Genomic DNA, 21451 nt, shown 5'->3' with positions numbered 1-21451 from the left:
ACCAAGGAGGAACGCCTCAGAAGAAACCACCCCTTTTTACATCTTGATATTGGACATCTAGCCTCCAGAATGGTGAGAAAATAAATTTCTGTGGTGCAAGCCTGTGCCAGCCTGTGGCACTTTGTTATGGCAGCCCAAATTCATATAGATAATAACAGTAACTCCACTGTATCAGACATCAGTATGCAGGAAAAGAGATTCCCTCAAGACTCGTGTTGCTTTGTTTTAGCATACCGATTTCTAGGAATTTCACATTTGGGATTTTGCAGCCACTGGTCCAGACCGGGATTGAGGATGCTTCCCTCAGATCTCACAGTGATCCTTGGCCAGGCTGATCTATACCCTCAGAGTCTCATTGTGAGTTCCCATGCTTGCCATAATCCCTGATACTATTAGGGGATTTTAGCTTGTGGAGTCCTCTTTTCCTCCTTATGTGAGAGTATTATTGTGAAACAGGAAAGAAAGGAAAAGGAGGAAAATGATAACTTTTCTTGAATACTCATTGGTGCTAAATCTGGTGGGCTGGGGGCTGGAGAAAGGGCGAAGACCAATATGGAGCAATGGGCTGGGTTATTTCCAGTCTGCTGGGGAGAAGGAAAAGGGAGAACAAGGTTGCTACAGCAAAAAAGAGAGCATCTAGTCTTGGGGGAGAAAACCTAGAAGAAGTGTGAGCAGGCCCAGGAGAAGGAACAGCATGCAGGGGGAAGTGAGCACATAACCTCCAGGGTAGCACTATCCAACAGAACTTTTGGTGATGATAAAATATTCTGTATCTGTGCTGTCCAATATGGTAGCCACTGGCCGGTGGTAACTGAGCATCTTGGAATGCGGTTAGGTATGACTGAGGAACTGAACTCTTAATTTAGTTGTATTTATTTTAAGTGTAACTATAAATAGCTGCATATGGCTACAGTGTGAGCTAGCATGATTCTAGAACCCATGGCCCACTGTTGCTTGCCTACCCCATGGCTACCTTCCTTCTTTCTTGATCACCAAACCTCAGTTTTGTTCAGGCTGTCAGAAGCCATGTGTTTTAGGGGAGAGAGACTCCTTCCGAGCTCTCCAGGGGGAGGGGAATGTTGATTAGACTAAGCCAGTTGTGGGACTCATATTCCCCTTGCAAGTGATTGGTTTAGGAATAGGCAAATGGTGCATGTCCAGTCAATAAGACATAGAAGGAAGTCTGCTGGAGCATTGTGAGAATGTTCTCCAGGATCTTAAAAGGGGTCCTAAAAAGGGCAGAGTCCCTCTTTTGGTCCTTAGGTTTTTGTGTGAGGATCTGATGCTTAGCATTGCTGGGGCTCTCTCATGCCCACGAGGGGATGAAAACAAGTATGCTGAGAATGGCCGATGTAAAAGGTGGAAGGAACCTGGGTCTTCAGTGATGTCCCCCAGCTATGTCATAACCAAACTTGGAATTGTCCTGCCTCCTCTGTTATGTGAAATAACAATTCCCTTTATTACTACGGATATTTGAAGCTGGGTCTTCTGTTACATGCAGCCAAAATATTCTTTTGGGATTAGCAAACCCAAAGTTTGTACTTATTTTAAGTGTAAACATGGCAGGCAGTCCGTGTTTCTGTGTCCAATGCCCATTGGAGGGCAATGCACCCTTTGGTCCAAGCACCTTTTCTCATCATTCTTCCCAAACGAATGTTCCAAGCAGCCACCAACAGACAACTGAGTTAATATGCTAAACATCTGTTTGTGACTCCTGTTCTAGGGCAAGAGAACACAGGCATGTGCCTTGCCACAAATTCCCCCACAAACTTTTTCTTCCTGATGGTCCTCACAAATGGAAAGTGTTCCTATAAAATCAATGATACCTTAACACCCATGATACCAGCCCACAGAAACAATTCAAATAAGCCTGAATCAAGGAAACAGGTTTTCTTTATGCCTACGCATATAAAAGAAAGTACTTATTTAAAATATTATTTATTTTTGAGAGAGAGCAACAGAGCATAAGTGGAGGAGGGGCAGAGAGAGAGCGAGACACAGAATCTGAAGCAGGCTCCAGGCTCTGAGCTGTCAGCACAGAGCCCAATGCCAGGCTTGAATTCACAAACTGTGAGATCATGACCTGAGCAGAAGTCGGATGCTTAACCGACTGAGCTACCCAGGCGCCCCAAAAAGTATTTATTTTTAAAGGGTTAATTCATACTTGGAAGGGAAGTCAGTCACACAGCAATCCTTATTTGAATATAATGGAGCAAAAAATGCCCTTTTATTAATAATCCAATGTACATTAAATATCTTTGCAGCTGTTACATGAATGTGACGTATCTGGCATAGAAATGTATACACACTTCCACATCTGATAGATTTATGCTGTACACGAGTCACCCCACACAGAGCATGCCCTTTCACAAGGATACGCATGGATGTCTCGGGACATTTGTTAAAACATACTTGGTCAAACATTTTGGCAATCGGGAATCAGACACAGAGGAGCATACCAGAGAGATGAGTTCGCAACAGGACCAGCTGTACTGAAGATGGCAACTCCAGAAACCTGAAACAGAATTTACTGGGGTTCACACATGCAGCACATATATACAGTAGAGTTGGGGTAACTGGAACTCCATAGCAGGAAGTCTTACAGAGCAGTGAAAACAGGAAAGAAACAAGAGAGAACAAAACACCCAAACGCCAAAACCAAGGACAGGACCACTGCCAAGATCTCCCTACAAAGGACAGTGGATCGTGGGTTTTGCATGTGTCCAAAATGAAGGTTTACCTGAAAGAAAAAGACTCTTGCAGGACTTTATTTACAGTATCTAGACACTAGTGAAGGACTCAAGATCTATTCAATATGTTCCTGGGTCAGGGTGAGGATACATAACCACAGTTTAGATGTTATAAAAGCACATATCAAGGAAGAACATTTTGTTTTTCTTCTGTTTGATTTAGGACATAGATTCGGCCCAATAAATGTATAATAATAGTGGTGGAAGTGAGATTAAGCAAATCTATGCAGTTCTACCTAGGCAGGCCTGGTGAATGTCAAAGGCAAGCAAGGAGTTTCCTTCTTGGACATCTACTTGGGCGTGAAAGGGGAGACAATGTGCAACTTCAAATGAGTTCAGTTTTGTTTGCACAGCATGAAACAGCCAATTGACTATACATTCTCCCCGAAGGAGCAATCCTCATAGGAAGCAGTGGATTCTGGGCACTGTGGGTCCTATTCGGAGTCAAGGCAAATGCAGAAAGAAACCCTTTGTGAATTGACATGAGGTTGAGCTCACCAAGTCTTTCCTTCCCTCGGGTGCAGGGGCAATCCTGCCCCACAAATCGACAGGCTCCAATTTGGGGTGGCCTGGGTCAAGGCAGTGGGAGGCTACGCAATTCAGGGCTTTAGGTAGAACGGTAGGTAGGCGAATGATTAACAGAGTGATCTGTAGCCTTGGGCGTAGATTTCCATGGTGTAAACACTCCTACCCTGGCCAATTTCAAGCCACAAACATGATGTTACCGAACCTGGAGTTGGGGAGAGTGTGCAGTAGCACGTCCATATACGGTATTTCTACTCTACAGATCCAACAGGCATATATGACCTCAAGGGCATGGATAATACTAAGTGTAGCAAACTCATTAGAAAGTGATGAGTTTTGCATATTTATGATCTAAGTGTAAGTTTACATAATTTTCAGTAATGGCTGTGTTTCTCACCCCGCTCCCAAAATTCCTGAAAGGATTGGCTCTGCGGAACTGGTTTGAGCCTGCCCCGACACGTCACGGGCTTCGGAGGACTTTGGTCCCTGTGAGCAGGCTCCGCCAGCCACTCCGCACCCCTGCTTCCAGGGTAGGCTGCTAGCCTGGTGTTCAACTCCCTCTGAAGAGAGGGCTGAGGGCTGCTTTCTCCTTCCTCTAGTTTTGGGCACTCTTGGCTGCAAGGGGAGCATGGACATGGTGGCGTAAGCAGGGAGGGGACAGCCTCTGCAATGTTAGCATGTAATTCTGAAGAGAAAGCACCCAGCCTTCAGCACCAAGCAAACCCAGTGCAGGCACAGAGGGGTGCGTCTCCCTCCCACAGGTCAATGAATTCCGAGAACCTCGCTGCAGGCTGCCTCGTCTTTCAGGAGTCAGATGCCAAGCTCTCAGACTTCTGGCCCAGAAACGAGCCTCTCTCACACTCCATGCTAGTGGTACCCAGCTAATCCTGCGCAGGACCTGAGCGGCAGCTGGCAATCTATCCCACTACAGGGAGCTATGTCAAAACCAACAGTCTAGAGCTTATACCCCTTGGCCCCCCTCCCATTCAACACCTTCTTCATCCATTGGGCCACCACCAGAGGCATGGATGGGCACAATCTTTAGCCCCAAGTGCACCAGTAAAGCTTGGCCTTGCCTTTGTACACTGCTGGAGTCGAGAGGTGACAACAGGAGGCGAGGGGAAGAAGAATAGATGGGGAAGAAAGGAAGTGAGTATGTACTCCTGGAAGAGGGAAGGAGGAGAGGGTTAGGGGGTGAAAAAGGAAATAAGGGCTCCCAGAGGGGAGGGGGCCAGTCACCAACAACTACTCCCCACTCTGCCTCCCCTCGGGGGTCCAGAACCCCAAAGTCCTTGCAGTTTCAAGACATTTTGCAACAACTATGCACTGGTTTAACTCAAACTGAAATCTAAAACTCTCCTGTCCCTAACTGTCAGAACCTGTTCTCTGGGTGGTTTATCTGCCAAGGGTTGGAGGGGTGGGGGGAGCTGCTCTGGCATATCTGCAAAGGCAGCTGACACAGTTACAAGTCTTCAAAATCAGAAAGGAAACACCTCGGGAAGGGGGTGTGGCCACAGCCAAGGGATGTGCTGACTCCGCTCTGGAGAGAAGACTCCAGCACTGTCTGCAGACCTCCCAGCCCCCACCTCTCCTTTCAAACCATAAAAAGAATTCCTCCGAAGAAAAACCAACATCTCTATGAAGACGGGGCTATCTTTGCTGCAGATTCTTTTCCTTCGGTAATACTTTAGTGTGATTTTGTGTGGAGACGTTTAGAGAAAGACCATGTGTGCCTCCATTTCTCTCATTTCCCAAGTATTACTTGGTAGTTCCTCTGACAGAGCCCAAGAAAATGAGGGGCTTTCTCCTCCTGTCAGTGATATTCCCAATTTCTGAGTCATTCCTCTACTGCTCACCATAGGCTATCCCTTTTAAATCTGGAAAAACAACACGCTGTGTTTATGGGGAGAGCACTTCAACGGGTTACGGGGATCAATATGAGATCCCATTACAGACGTTTTCTCTTTCACTCCCATTTCCTCTGCCTTCATTTAAGTCCAGCAAAGGGTTAACTTCCACGTGAAGCACAATAAGTCCACTTAGGACATGGGAAATGCTCCATAAACACATATTGAATAATCACATGAGATGACAAGAGACCAGTGAATGCTCTGCCCAGCTCTTTGCCCCACCCACCCTTGCTGGCCCTAATCAAGGCCCTAAACAGACCTATGAACCAGATCCTTGCAACTCAGAAGCCTAGGATTACTAAGATGGATGTAGGTATTGGTGGAGAAAGAGACCCTGGCAATGGCTGTGTCTGGTTGGTGAGACACTGTCGATAAGGGGAATGGTCAATATTTGGAGCAAAAGAACATTACATGGAGAACTGGCACTCTGTATCTGCAACAATAAAGAAACACGTATGTCTAGGAGATACTGACAGTTTTCTTTTGTCTACACTACACAGATCATGAGGAAAGTTTCCTCAGAATGTACTGTGTTTGGCAGAAAACAAACACTGTAAGAAATGTGTAGCTCATTTCAGAGTGCCCTGTGGGGTAGGTTTCTTTTCGTTGTTGCCACATAACTGGTGTTTCTGTAGGTTTGATCACTGGACTAGGTTCAGCATGACATGGGGTTAAAGGAAAACAAAACACACAGCCAATATGCACCTTAACAACCGACCACTTGTCTTTCTATGATACCAGGTAAAAGCCAAAGTAAGACATTTCCAGCTTCAGAGCCTTTAGTGCATGAAGAGGTAAAGAAATAGATAAAGGCCATTGTGATATTAAATAGAAACATTGGAGACTATCATATTCTATTTTGGTTGGCAGGAGGAATCAATAGGTACTCCCATGAAATGGCTCTGAAATGATCCCAGGGTTTAGAAAGTCTCAACTTGCTCTTACTCCCTCTTAATCCCTCTCTTACTGTCTCATACTCCTTTCACTAGAACCTTCTCAGCGACACCTTGGACTCTCCCTCTGTCACTACATTTCTTTCCCCACTTCTCCCATGATATCTAAAGACATTCAGAAAAGCAACAAAGCAGGTTTTGGTTGCACATCTGAAGTCTGATTTGGTGAGATTTGTAAATGAAGGTGCCTCTACTAACTTAGGTGATACCAATTAAAAACTCAGTTTCTGCAGGCCTAGGCTTTCCTGATTCAACAATAAAAGGGAATAAGGAGTCAGGAGAGCTATAGGAGACAGATTCTGGGCTAGCATTTTGATCAGCGCATCTTCTAACCGTGTCCATCTGCCGGTGGGTCTCTTTCCTGACCAGGCAATGGTAACTGTCAAACCAGCACTGAGTGGAAATAACGCTGAGAGTCCTAGGAAGCTGGCCGCACAGACAATATGGGAACTATATTCTCTGGCCTATTCCTAGGGGCTTCCCAAACAGCTTGCCCATTTGCTAATTTTTCTGTTTCTAAACTAAACCTATTTGGTGCTTGTGAAGATGAATCCAGCATTGAGAAGAAGCCAGGACCCATCTATCTGTCTTCTCTCCCTGGGTCAGTACTCTGGGTGTAAGGTGATCCCTGGCTGATGGGTTTAGCATTCTAGACTGATTCCAGTGAGAACATTTTAGATAGAAAAGGAGTCAGAAATATAGGAGAAAGTGGAACTGTTCCCTAGGCTTTCCTTTTGGCACATACTCTCGTTTTCCTTCTGTGGATGAAATAAGATGCTGGTTGCAGGTCCCGGTGCCAGCAGCCTGCTATATTGATAGGGCTGAGCTTCTGTTTAATCATGTGGCTCTATCTTAATCCAGCTAACCCTAGAACAAGCCAGACAGGCCATGCCACATACTTCGTGAACAACTTGAGCTCTCTCAGAGAAAATCAAGGTGATGGGAACAATGCAAGGGAGGCAGAGAAAACTTGCATTTTCTCTGAAAGGTGGGAAAGGTGGTGACCAAGAAGGTTTGTGACCGCAGACTGTCCAGGAGATTAGAATAGATCCCTCTTGGGCCACCTGGGAGGCTTGGATCAGGTGATGGGAAGGCCAAGAAAGGCCCTTCTGAAAGGGATGTGTGGTGTCAGGTCTCATGAAATGGGGGTTCTGCTAGTTTACCTCATGCTGACCCAACCAGCTATCATATAAAACTCTACACCTGCCGTGCTCTGTAGCTTGGGAGATATTTTACACATTTAGGGATACAACAGACATTGAAGACATTTCTGAAGTAAAGATAGTCCAGTAAGCAAAGTTCACTATCATGGAAGACTAGAGATAGTGACATCCATGCACATTTCTCTCTTTGGAATGGGTTGATGAAGATACACATCTTACTTTGGCAGTTGTTACTAAACATGCCGTATTCAACTAAAAAAGCCCTACTCAGGTCTCCACAATGGCTCTTTTTGAGAAGATAAATCAATGGGAAATGAATACATATGGGAGAAAAATATACAGGGTACCTTCCTGGGTTGACTGAATGCAATCTTTGTTCTACAATAATATTACAGAGGCAGAAGTGAGAGTCAGATGTGTTTCTTTCCCTCCTTTGCTGGTATCAGTTGAAGAGATCTCATCCAGTCTTTATTGATTTTCCCTCTTCCTGCTACCTTTGCCATTTGGGGTTTGAGCTTTCCTGGTGTTTGGGGCCCTGAGCTGGTCTCCCCAGGGAACCAACCTCTTCCTGCCAGACTCCAACACCACACTGCCCTTTTTTACAGACCTGAATTACTCCAAGGGGTGGTCGATTAATGGCTACATTAATGAAAGAAGCTTTTCACAGAGTCTGCACTCTGCTATCTGGAGCTCCAGGAGAACGATTAGGAAGGGGAATGATTAGGTAGACAGCCTTCAGGGTTAGGACCGTCTTTGAATGTAATGGCTATTGGAAACAAAGGCTCTCCCTTCCCAGCATGGGGAGTCCTGGGGCTGTGGCCTGCTAGAAATGCCATAAAAGGTAACAAGGATAACCCTTTAACAAGACGGAGTTAAAAAAAAAAGAAAAGAATATTGTTTTAATATGGGATTTATTCCTGGCTGCTGGTCTCTGCTGTGAGTCTACCAGGAGGCTTCGGATTTCAAAGAAGATGGGTAAAAAGGACAAGCTTGGAGGAGGGGCAGCCCCGAGGGGTGAGAAGGTCACATAGCTGAGAGCCCGTGGGAATGTCCTGCGGACCTCTGTCTTCCAGGCCCAGGCAGATTCCAGCGGTGAAAGGAGCAGCCCCAGACCACCAGGAGATGCTGCCCATGTCTGCAAGAGGGGGCCCCGTGGACTAAGCAGGCTGGGACTCCGCACAGAGCGGCGGCTGGGAACACACTGGCCAGCGGAAGCTCGAGGAAGAAGACCCACTTCTGTCCGTGCTGCCAGCTAGAAAGCCCACTGTCAACTGGGAGGCGGTAGTGGGGGTGGGGGGTGGGCACTGTCCTTCAGAAAAGCGGTACATCATTTTGCATTTCCAAATGGCTCTAGGGGTGAATCTCTACAGTGGAGACAGTGTGAATAAATGGCAGAATCGGGCAGGCAGATCCAGTTTTGTAGAAAGTGGCTTTCTCCCTTTGCATATGCTATCTGGCAAAATACAGGGCAGCTGGGGCGGGGGCAAGGAGGAGATGGGGGTAAACAGAGGCAGAAGATCTGTCTCTGACCTCTGTCTAACGTCCTGGACCATAACCACCGACAGTACTGCGGTTCCTTCTCCGCATATTTTTCAGGACTTTAACTAGGCAGACATCCTGCTTGTGTAGTTAGTTCACTGAGATCTTTGCTGCTAACGGCACGGCCTTTATTTCTCTTGTCAGCAGAGTCACCTTCACTGTCATGCCTGAAAGAGCCCCACCCAGCTCCGTTTGGGGCCACATGGTTTTCTTTGAAAGGCCCTGCTAGAACAGCAAGAATTGCTGGGTGTCCTTTGCTAAGTAAACAGGAAATATCACTCTGATTGAAAAAAAAAAAAAAAAAAAAGAATCCCTCTCCTCAGCACAAATGCAACAATATGCCAACTTCTATTTCCTGTGGATGTTAAATTAGAAGGAGGATCTATTTCGTAGGGCAGCGAAGGCTTCTCACCCTTCAGTGATCAGAATCTCAGGGAGGCCTGGCTGACGAGGGCACTTAAAAAATGCTTCCACTGGTAGCATCCCAGTCAGGAAAGATAGCAACGCGTGAACAAAACTGCAAAATCACATACAAGGGGCAGGATGGGATGCAAACAAATTTTAGTGATGGCAAGGGTTAGTGTTCTGATATTTCACCACATTTTGGTATCTGAAAAATCTGAAGCCTTGAGTCAGGAGTGTTGACACAGGGCAGGAGAAAGAAACGCAGGATGGATGGCTTTTTTCCCATTACATCAGGACCTGGGTTCGTGTGTCAGGCAGGCGCAACCCCACCAGTCCTCCACACACGAGCACAGTGGAGGCCAGCAGGATGGGGATTGATTTGGTGAAGCTGACCAGGGAGCCGAATATTAAGTTTCCAAGGACGGCCGCTGCTTTGCACAGTGCGTTCAAGAAGCCAAAGCCTGTTGCCCTGCAAGGGGAAGAGACACAAGACAAGGTTGACAAAGTGACTCCGCAGATGCAGCCTTAGACGCAAACATCCTACGGGGGAGTGCTCGAGGATCTCCACGAAGAGTTTTGTACATCATTAAGGCAAATGATCAAATGCTTGTTAGCACATCTGGAGGCAGGGAACCCCAGCTGTGGGCATTGTTCCTTCAGCGCGTGAGTTTCTCAGCACCATGAGTGATTCCTGTCTTGCCCATAGGTTCCAGTTTATCATGAACAGAAAGAAAAAGGAAATTGCAGGAAGAAAAGTCTCTTCTCTCTTCTTCCAGAGTTAAATTAAAATATAAGACCACATTTTCCTTAGATTCTTAACTCCCTACTTTCTCACAGCTTAATTAACGTGCAAGACTTTAAATAACTAAAGCCATGGTATTTTCAGAGACAATCAGGGATGACTGACTGGGTTGTATTCCTCCCCTTTCTGGTGCCATAGAGGTAAATTGTCATGCTCACTTCACAAAGGTTTGGTAGCAGGCAAACACTGAATACTGAGCTGGGTGGCCTGCCAGGGAGCTAATGGTACTTCTTCCTTCCTCATGAGACTTCCACGTGGGAAATCAAGTCCAGAAAAATATGACAGGGGACAATCAGATCGTAGGCCTAGAGATGATCTTGTTCACTCTACTGGCATTTGAGACGGGCAGGTGGTATATAAATAAGACCACATCCCATCTCTTGACACATTCTTCAGAAAAGAAAAGACGTACTGTCTTTATGTGCACTGAATGGGATTTTACCGTGGACTTCTAGGTAGGAGACTTCATGTTGTTCACGAGGGGACTGACATCATGCGAGAATATGGATTTCCTCTGCCTTTATGCCAGTTCAGTTTTTTATGCCTCACTGGGTACATGTATGAATTGAAAGCAAATTGAATGCAAGATAATGGGTGGACACATTTTTCCCCCTCCAGAGGGAAGTGCATTTTCTATGCTGTAAAATGCAGCATCTGGTACACATCTTTCTTTGATTTGTAAATGTGTACGCGTGGGCTTTCCTTCAGCCGGTCAGTCGTAACAACTACTCATCACTACTTGTGCTGTTCCTAGAGACATTTTCTACAACATGTAGATGTTTGTTGTGGTTATTAGCTAACTGACCCCCTTCCCACACCATAGAGAGGAATAAGAACTCCTGTAGGAAGCGAGCCTGGGAGTTTGTGCAGGGGCCAGTGAGTCCAGTGGTCAGAAGAGACCGGAAAGGGGGCAGCAAACACCAATCCTCTTTTTGGCCAAAACACCTAGAAAGTAGAGTACTTGGACCTCTGCAGTGTGGCAAAGTTGCCACCTGTTTGCAGTGTGGAAGGGGTGTAACAGAATCTCTGACGGTAAAACAGGAACTTCTTGAGAAGAGAGTAGGCTAATTTTACATTCTTCTTCTTTTTGCTTTGTTTTTAAACAAAGAGACTAGTAGTAGTAACAATGACTAGAAAGATAAGATTTAATGTGCTGATAACTATTTTCAAATGAAATTGCAGGAAGCTGCAGGTTGGGTACCAGAGAGGACCTAAGTAGGACGAGATCATCATCCACTGCCTTCCTCACCTCCAATGGAGAAGCTACGAGGCTGAACTCCTTTTTTTTTTTTAAATACTTTCTTGAGTTTTAGGTTTTCAAAAAAAATTTCAAAAAATTGAGTGAAAAGCAAAGACAGTTCCCATATATCCCCCTCACCCCGCACTGCCATATTAACATCTTAGTGTGGTACATATGTTCGCAATTGATGAACCGATATTAATACACTGTTATTTAGTCCTTAATTTAGGTCAGGGTTCATTCTGTGTTTTATATTCTGTGGGCTTTGACAAATGTATCATGGCACATATCCACCATTACAGTATCATACAGAGTAATAGTTTCACTGCTTTAAAAAATCCCCTGTGCTCCCCTTATTCACCCCTTCTTTTTCGCCAATAACCTCTGGCAACCACTGATCTTTTTACGGTTTTCATAATTTTGCCTTTTCCTGAATGTCATATAGTTGGAACCCTACAGTAGGTAGCCTTTCAGATTGGCCTCTTTCACTTAAAAAAAAAAGTCCTTTTTTGAGAGAGAGTGCGCCAGACCGGGGGGCGGGGGGGGGGAGGGTGCGGCAGAGAGAGGGAGAGACAGAAGATCTGAAGCTGGCTCTACACTGACAGCAGAAAGCCCGATGTGGGGCTTGAACTCACATATCAAACCAACCGTGAGATCATGACCTGAGCCAAAGTAAAATGCTTAACCAACTGAACCACCCAGGCTCCCCTCTTTCACTTTTTTTAAAACCACATTTTAGTTTCTAGATTCTAGAGTCATAAATTAGCAAATACATCTTACGGCAGTAAGATAAACTGTATCGTTCTGCGAAAAATGGCTAGTGTGTATGTTGCTGATAAGAGGAAAACTTTCTTCCGTAGGAAGAATTCTTTCGATGCTGAACCTACAGAGGGACCCAAGCAGAAATTACAGCTGGGTTAAAATAACTGTATTTTCCCAAGCTGTCACTCAGAACAGGGTATAAAATATGAGCATCTCTCTCCTTATGTTATGGACACTGGAGCAGAGGAATGGACAACTTCCTGAGATTTCTGGACAGCACTAAGAGACATACACCAGGAGCATCTGGTATCAGAAGCTTCTAAAACAAAAACAATGGTCAGATCTTTATATCCTGACTCTCCATTTTCCTTTACCACGCTGAGGCAGTTCTGCACATGAAAATCTGGTATGGATAAAAGCACACAGCTTCCTTAAATTAGCGTTGGGATTTGAGAAAATGTGACCATCCTTTCCTTGGATAAGTAAATTCTTTCTTCAAATACTTGCGAGCAGAAGGGTATGATTTCCCATGCATCGGACACACAGCTGTCTTACAAAAATCATTCTCAAAGTAGCGCTCCTTTGCGGGTTATCTGTTTATAAAGTAAATAACCTTTTAGTTCATTCATTCCCTTGGTCTTATTAAAGGAATGCCATTAACTCCTACAGACACACAAAGTACAAGTCACCTCGTGCTCATTAAGTCCTTGGAGGGTGGAGAGAGAGCTGAGAGTTTGCAAAGGCTGGAATTCACTGGCTGACTTCTCAGCAGCAGGACAAACTAATGAATTTTTTTTTTCAGACCAAAGATGTTCTGTGCCTTCTTGTATCCAACAGGTACCAAGGAGAAAGAATGAAATGATCTATTATCTTTCTATAAACTCCATCCCTTGTTCCCCTACCTCTCCAGACAGAATCCTTTGTTTTCAATTCTTGCTCAACCTACTTAAATCTTTTAAGTGGAAATTCTTTTCCCAAACAGCAGTCCTGTTCCACATTTTATCCAGGTGGCTTTGTCCCTGCCCCATTAACTCCTCCTGTCTGAGAACCCCAGTGCGAGTGCAGGGACCTGGCTCACCGCAGCCCTCGGGCTCAGCTGATGGCAGATGTGGCCACCAGCCCTTCCTCACTGCAGCCGGACTGTGCTTTCTCCAGGGCCTTCACCATGTTGTAGGGGCCGGTTCATTTATACCATTTCCAGCTTTGGTTAGAGGCTGGGGAAAGGAATCTGCTGGCACCATTCCGGAAAGTGAGGATAGTTTTGCCCTCACATTCAGCCTCTTTCTTATTTGGTTTTTCTGACTTCAGGGCAGGGTCAGCGGGGGGTTTTATGGGGCTCCTGGGAAGAAGCAGGGGATGCTGACTAGTAGTGGCATTTAGGCAGTGCCCAGCACGTGGTAGGCACCATGCCAGCATTAGCCGTTGTTTTAAACACTGACTGAAGCATCTGCCCCGTTGACTGAGGAAGTCAGGAAAACAAATTAGGGGTGCCTGGCCGGCTCAGTCAGGACAACATGAGACACTTGATTTCAGGGTTGTGAGTTCAAGCCCCACATTGGGTGTGGAGCCTACTTAAAAAAATTAATGAGAAAAAAAGGAAAACCAATTAAATGCTCATTTTGAAAGGCCCGCAATGGCACAGATCCAGACTCAGCTCATGGGATGTACCTGTTAAGGGGTAAAATGTAAGCATTCTCTTTGCTTAGTCTAAACTTTTGGGGAAAACTGTTTTTGGGTAACTCAGTCAAATCAGTGGTAGAAGTTAGAAAAGGAATACTAAGGACTCAGCAAGGGGCATTTTGGAATGTATAGGCAGTCCTTAAATCAGTATTACAGTAGTCCCTTCTCATTTCCAGGGGGGATGCTCCAACAAAGACCCCCAGGGGATGCTTAAAACCACAGAGAGTACCGCACTCTATATACATATTTTTTCCTATACATACTTACCTAAGATAAAGTTTAATTTATAAACTAGGCACAGTAAGATCAACCATAACTAAAAGGAAAGTGGAACAATTATAACAATATACTGTCATAAAAGTTATGTGAATGTGGTCTCTCAAAATATTGTACTGTACTCACTCTTCCTTTTTTTCTTAAGATTTTATTTTCTTAGTTTTATTTTTTAAAAATGTTTATTTAATTATTTTGAGAGAGAGAGAGAGCGAGCGAGAGAGAGAGAACCAGCGGGAGAGGGGCAGAGAGAGAGAAGAGAGAGAATCCCAAGCAGGCTCCATGCTGTTAGCACAGAGTCTGACACAGGGCTTGATCCCACGAACCGTGAGATCGTGACCTGAACAGAAACGAAGAGTCAGACGCTTGAGTGACTGCACCATTCAGGTGCCCCTCAAGACTTTATTTTTAAGTAATCTCTACACCCAGTGTGGGGCTTGAACCCACAACCCTGAGATCAAGAGTAGTATGCTCTACTGACTGAGCCAGCCAGGCACCCCTATACTTACTCCTCTTGTTGTGATGACGTGCGATGAGGTGAATGACATAGGCACCGTGACATGCCATTAGGCTACTGCTGGCCTTCCGGCACTGCATCAGGAGGAGGCTCATCTGCTCTCAGACCTGAGTTGACACGAGCCGCCCACCAAAACCACATAAAGGGAAACCTCGGATAATGCGGACTACTGTACATTGTGATCTAAAGATTCATGCAGTAGTTGGCTCTTTAAAGCACAAAATGAATTTCATTTTTTCTCACGGAAATGTTACAAACGATGGCAAGTTTCCTGGATTAACCTAAAAGAGCAATTTCACCACTGAATCCATCTGAGCTACTGGACTGCAATGCTAGGAGCACTAGAAACCCCAAAATGGTCCTTAACATGGTCCTAAATTACACATCCTTCTATGCATGTATTCATTTAACAAGCATTTATTAAGCATTATATGCCAAGTACTACACTTGGGACCCCAAAATTACTAAGGTAAAGTCCTGTTTTGCATTAAGATGGATGCCAAAAGAGCATGAAAACACAACATGCTAAACTCAGTGACACAGATAGCAACAGGGTACTATGGGGGTGCAGAGGGCAGGAGGCGATCTCAGGCTGGGGACGGGTCTCTCTTCCTCTTCCTCTGCCCCTCCCCCGCTCCCCTTCAAGCTCTCATTCTCTCTCAAAATAAACATTAAAAAAAAAAAACAAACCACAGTGATGTGGCAATACCAATGCCTAGGGCCACACCCACAGAAGTTCTGACTTTGTTGCTCTACTGGAAGCCCAGGCATTGATATTTTTTATGTCCTGTGTGAATCTAAGGTGTATCCTGGGCTGAGAACCCTGCAATTCTTCCAGAGAAAACTGCATGTTTGAATTGATTGGATTTCTTATGATATACCAAAGGAAATTACAAAAGCAAAATATCTACGTGCCCCCCCCCAAAAAATGGTTTTCATTTCTGAATTCCTTTCAGGGTGCTTCCATATTTTTCATATTTTCATTTCCATATTTTCATATCCGTATCTTTACCAATCACAGGATTTATACAATTTTGCTTTCTGCTCTTCCCCCCCCAAAATTAATAAAACCATCCCATGTTGTTTATGTTTTGTTTAAAATGAAGTGATTTGGCATATAACCATTGTTTCTGTAACCATACCACTGGATAATTGGGAGCTTTCCAAACTAGGGGAACACGAATGATGTTGCAATGAACACCTTCACAAGCAAGGGCTGGATGTGTTCATTAGGAACTATCAGGCAGTGTAACACAGGCAGGGGAAACGCTTATGAGACGGTGTGTGTGGGGGTGGGATAGGAGGGAGACTATGGCCCACAGGACGGGAATCCAAGGCAAAGGTTTCATCCAACCTCTTTTCTTCTCCCTCCCTGCTCCTGTTCTCTTATTTACTCTGCTTTTCACAGCTCATTTCCCCCAGAGGCGATCTGTTTCTCATCTAACCTGAATCATTTCTTTCTCTTCCAACTTTCATGCAGCTGCTGTGCAAGCAGGATTCTGGGCCGTCATGGAGGCTCTCTCTGCTGAACAAGGTCCCCCCAACCGCTCCCCCCCCCACCCAAGGACTGGGTTGTACCAATGTCACAGTTCTGTGTCTGGATTCAGCCTGATCTTTGGGGCAGGACTGTGGAGTCTTTCCATTCATTCATTGCTTAACCCCTCTAGGATACTTGTGGAAAGAACGAAGGAATTTCCCCACATCTTAAAAATATGTTGGAAGTAGATTTCTGTAAAGGGCATTCTAATGGGCATTGGTCAGGCCATGTTTACTGATGCCAGACTATAATCTTTGCTTGTACACGGGAAATAACCCTAATTTCACATTCTGAAATCAGAAAAGGCTGAATTCAATTACTTTCTGATCTTCAACAAAGAGAAAGTGTGTCTCATCCAGGTAAGTCGTGGGTGTGTGTGTGTATGGTCTGTGTGTGTCCCCCCTAACCTGGGAGGATGGCATCCTGTAGCACTGCAAGCGGGCCTTGCCTTAGTCACATACAAGTGGAGAAGGACTTACCTATGGTTTGTGAGCCAAGAGGAATCCCTGGGCCCAAAGTAGCCCTCCCATCCCCACCGCCATCAAGGGTCTTCCTACAGCTTGTGCTGTTGATATGCAAATATTCACAGTCGGGCAATAATGGAAGTCTTTATGAGTCACCGAGTATCTGATGAAGCTACTAGGTGAGTGCCTGGGTCAGGATGGATAATAATGGAGTGAAAGACAGCACTGGGAGGGAATTCAGAGTTCATCTAAGGCCAGGATTCCTGAACATGACTGTATTTCCCAGTTAACAGGTGAGCTTCTTAGAAGCCAATTCCCAGGGGTGGCTGAATTAGCATCCAACCGACTTCGGCTCAGGTCATGATCTCACAGTGGACCGTGGGTTCCAGTGCTGCATCGGGCTCTGTGCTGACAGCTCAGAGCCTGGAGCATGCTTCCAATTCTTCTGTGTCTCCCTCTCTCTCTGCCCCTGCCCTGCTTGCTTTCTCTCTCTCAAAAATAAATAAACAATAAAACATTAAAAAAAAAAAAAGGAAGCCAGTTCTCAGAGGTCCCCCCCCCCCACCAAAACCTGCTAGAAGAGAGGTAGGTATGTCTGTCCTGGGAGCAGCACTGCAGGGTCACACAGCTGGGTTTGAGCCTCAGAGACCCAGGGCAAGTTACTTGCCCTCTTTGTGCCTCATTTTCCTAACCAGAAAATGGAGTAAGACTCCTTACCTTCTAAGCTTGGAGTGAGGATTACATAAGGTTAAATAGATGACCTAAATCCTCAGCACAGAGCCTGACTCACCTCCATTTTTCAGGTGAGGAAACCAAGCCCCAGAAAGGCTAAAGGACTGATCTAAGTTACCTTGTATTTCCTGGCAGCACCAGGCATCCTTGGCGCTGTTGATGGAGGAAGGGGAAGAGAAGAGGAGGAGGGTTTCCAGTAGGCAGGGTGTGGGCAAGGGGGAGCTGGCAGCTGAAGGACTGGGAGGTCACAGGCTCTGACAGCAGAGGTGGAAAGGGAAGAGGAGCACTACCTCCCTTACAACAGGTCTAAGCAGCTCACCTAGATGGGGGGTGGCGGTGCTAGATCCCACATGGGCAGGAAACCCACAGCCCATAACAGCTGGATTTTAATTTTTTTTTAAGGTTTGTTTACTCAGAGAGAAATTGAGAGAGATTGCGTGCATGCACGCAAATGGGGAGGGGCAGAGAGAGAGAGGGATAGAGAGAATCCCAAGCAGGCTCCATGCTCAGCACAGAGCCCCTCATGGGGGACTATCTCACAAACCTTGAGATCATGGCCTGAGCTGAAATTAAGAGCCTGACGTTTAACCAATGGAGTCACCCAGGCGCTCCAACCAGCTGAATTTTCAAAAGCACCCCCTTCACTTGCCTTCCTCCCATTCACCTAGAGCTATGCTAATAAGTAAGGAAAACAAAGTCCACCCCTGAAGGAGCTCACATTCTAGTGGGTAACAGATAGTAAACAAACATCCACCTTAACATCGTATGATCTGGGTGGTAACTTGCTTTAAAAGTACTTCAGTATAAAGAGAAATTGCTCTATACTCTAGAATTTGAAACATATTAATCAGGAATCAACAGGCTAGAGAAAGTTATTTAGGGCTTTACACATCATTTTAGAAATGTGCAGAAGAAAAGTCTGTTAATGAACAAAGAGACAATTTCTCATTGGTGATACGAGTGGTTGATATGCAGTTGACTGGAAAGAAAGTTCTGCCCTCAGCACCATGGATGAACAAGTCTCCTGTAAGCCCAGCCACCTAAAACTGGTGGAATGGTACCCTTAGCTGAGACCCCAGATTCTAGAGCCACTGGCCCCTGAGACTTAAAGTCCTGACCAGCTCTAAGTCTGATGGCCCCGCCATCAGCATATCTTGATGTTCCCATAGCCCTTGCATGTAAGGCTTGTTCAGTACCCAAGGGCAGAGAGATGGACTTCCCCGGAGTCCAGAACAGGCTGCATGACTGTTTCTGTGCCCATGTGCACATTTGCTAGGATTTGCTGCCATCATAACAGACTACCTGGGGAGGAGGTGGTGGGTGAAGCATACTTCCCACCCCCTCACACTCCACTTCTAACTGCCGGAGACAGAAAGGGTCTGACATTGGCTGAATGGCCAAAAAGACTCAGGTCACATAAAATATAAACATGTATAATACAATGAAAAGGCCTACAAAGAATAATAAGGCACGGTGAACAGACATAGATGGAGTGTAGATTGGTTAGAAACGATAGTTGAATGAAAGAATACTTCATCTCAAAATCTTCAAAAAAAAAATCAGTATGGTCTTTATCTTCAGAGCCACAGATGTAGAATGTCCTCATTTTGTATCTCAAACAAATAAGGCACAGTTATGCTGAGTGGTCTCGTTGAGGTCGCACAGCTGGTCAGCAAAAGATCCAGGATTAAAGACCTTCAGGATAGAGCATGGAGACCGAATGGGGAACTTCTCTGCCTAAACAGTAACAGCCCTCAGGGGAGGGGCTTAGTTTGGTTAATTCTGGGCAGATGCCTTGGTTTCAGCTCATGGAGGAAAAGGACCATCCCGCAGTGTTGGGTGACAGCAGCAGCTGACCAGGACAAGCAGGGAATAGCAGGTGGAATCAATCAGGGTTTACTTTCAAATGCTTTCTGAGGTCATGTCTGAAACTGCATGCGTAAGGGGGGAGGAAGAAGGAGGCCAGTGGCCAGAAAAAGGCCGAGGAGCATGCTGCTGGATGAATACCCACGAGACAGGCCTGCTGGGCTGAGGGATTCTGTGTGGAGGCCAAGCAGGGACAGCTTTGGTTTAATCACTTAACAAAGCGGGACTTCCTTGCCCTGAGCTCCATGGAGAAGGGGTAAATATGGCCATTGGGCCATAAGGACACAGGAAGCGCCCGCAGTGGAGCTTTGCCACACCCACAGTGTGGCAGTAGGAAGTCACGCCTGGACCCAGAATGACGGGAAGGCCGAACTGAGAACGAAAGTGAGCCAGCCCATGTATCCTCTTACATCAGGTGGGCTATGTTTAGGATTTTCTGGGGGGTTTTAAACCTTGACCAAGGAGGGGAGAAAAAGAAGGGAAGTAAAGAATGGGATTAATGAACACTAGATCAATCAAGGTCAACCTATCATTACATATTGTTTACTCTTTGAAGATTCAAAGAGATGAGGGAAAAGTTACTATTTTTTTCATAGTTATAAGAGAGAGGGCGGGACTCCAACCAGCCTTGACTGAACCCAATAAATGGAACATGTCTTGTGTTGGCATCTCCCAGTCCAAGGAAGACTGAGACGATTTAGATGGTGGCAGCACCTCGGTGTGGAGAGATGATGGAAAAAGGAAGCTCCCCTGGACCAATGTGGCTCAGTGGGTGGGCTCCCGTTTAGATTTCTGACAAGCTGGGAAAATCTGTTCTTTTTCTGGTACACTGTTGTAGTCATATTTCCCATCTGTTAGAAGAGTCTCACATCAGTTGCCCATTGTTTACAGTACATATAATAGGCTCCCTGCTTATTTCTGACACAGGACAGAGGCTGATGTTGTATAGGGATGATTAGAAATTGTCCAAATACTATACAATGACTTGTATATTCAATAATGCTCAAACTTCAAAGATCTATCATTTTGCTCTGCTCTTCATTTCTTCCCTTGTAATGCTTCTCAAAGCTATCCTGTCTTCCCAGCCTCACTATCTGTCCCAGCCTCAAGGACATATACCCAGCTAGAACCACTTGCTTTTTCCTTTGTCCCAACCCCCCATCGATCCCAGCAGAACTGCAAATACTGCTCTCTGCTTCTCAAGGCCATGCCTCAGAATTCAGAAATTCAGAGTTGGAAGAAGAAGTGCACCACACGGACCACGGAGTCCCAGTCACTGTGGTAGATCCTCAGGGGCACTGTGCAGCTGGCCTCGACAAGGATCCCCAGCTGTTACTGTAGAGTTGGGATGAAGGTAGAGGATCAAGTGGAGGTGGTTGGCCACAGCTGAGTGCATGAACAGAGGGGCACCTCCCTCCCCCAAATTTCACTGTAGTTCTGCCACCCCACCTCCACCTGGGCTAGTTCTGGCCTTGGGCAAGAGGCAGTTCCAATGAACATTACTGAGGGTCAACTGCAAGCTAGAATTGTCCTGTTGTGCTAAGTGTAGAGTTTACAGAGATTTCTGACTTACAGTGTCAGGCCTCATTTTTGCAGATGACGATGCCTCCTAATTACTCTGACCACTTGTTGACAGGCTGGGGTTTTTTTTGTTGTCTACTCTCCTGGCCCGAGTTTCTGGCCTGTTGAACCCTTCCTTGTCTCCTAGCCGGGTACACTAAACTTGCTGCCTATGCCATTACCTGCTATGGTAACCCTGGATCTCCTTACCCTGATGGATTTACCACGGGACTAGACCCTTTGCCTTCTCAGACACATTATTCTTCTGTAGGCCTCTGTTTTTTGTTTCCTTTGACTTGAACTACCGCTCCCCCCCCCCCGCCCCCAGCCTCTCTAACCCTACTGACTGATCTCCACATATGGTCACCAGCCCAACTGCCAGGAGAGTTATGCCACAAGAGTGCAGAAGAACAAAGGGATGGTTGGTTGTCTTCAAACATGCACATGTGTACACGTGTTGATTGTCCCTAAGGTCCTCCCGTCTTTATAGGTGGGGCCATTTATCTCCCACCTGCAGATTCAGCCCTGTCTGGGGTACAGAAGTCAGCTAAACCTCAAGATTGTGTCAAACCTGGGGCTGCCTCAGGACCACCTGTTGCCGTGGATGGGAGTCTGGCTACTGGGCTTTTGCCTTGATACAGGTGAGCAGGCCCCGATCTTTACCTCCATGCCAGTAATTTAGTAGCTGCCATAACTCCAATTCTAGTAACAAATTCGCTAATCTATTTGGTCCATGACCAGCATCTATCATACTGATAGATGCTGGAACCATT

The 21451-nt window shown here is 45.8% G+C and overlaps 1 protein-coding gene across 1 annotated transcript in view; it reads right to left on the bottom strand.

The window, feature by feature from the left end:
• Nucleotides 1-9302: 9302 nt before the first annotated feature.
• The window catches only part of SV2C (synaptic vesicle glycoprotein 2C), a 162905-nt gene continuing 150756 nt past the window's right edge, over nucleotides 9303-21451 (bottom strand). Inside the window, exon 12 of the mRNA XM_047069225.1 lies at nucleotides 9303-9714. Coding sequence (XP_046925181.1) covers nucleotides 9531-9714 — 184 coding nt within the window. The 3' untranslated portion in view covers nucleotides 9303-9530. The remainder of the gene's footprint in view (nucleotides 9715-21451) is intronic.

The sequence above is a fragment of the Lynx rufus genome, unplaced genomic scaffold (assembly GCF_022079265.1).
Source record: "Lynx rufus isolate CCGP_SWC_20201006 ecotype Redwood Valley unplaced genomic scaffold, mLynRuf1.p SCAF_1, whole genome shotgun sequence".
NCBI lineage: Eukaryota > Metazoa > Chordata > Mammalia > Carnivora > Felidae > Lynx > Lynx rufus.
This window is presented reverse-complemented; position numbering and strand designations above follow the sequence as displayed.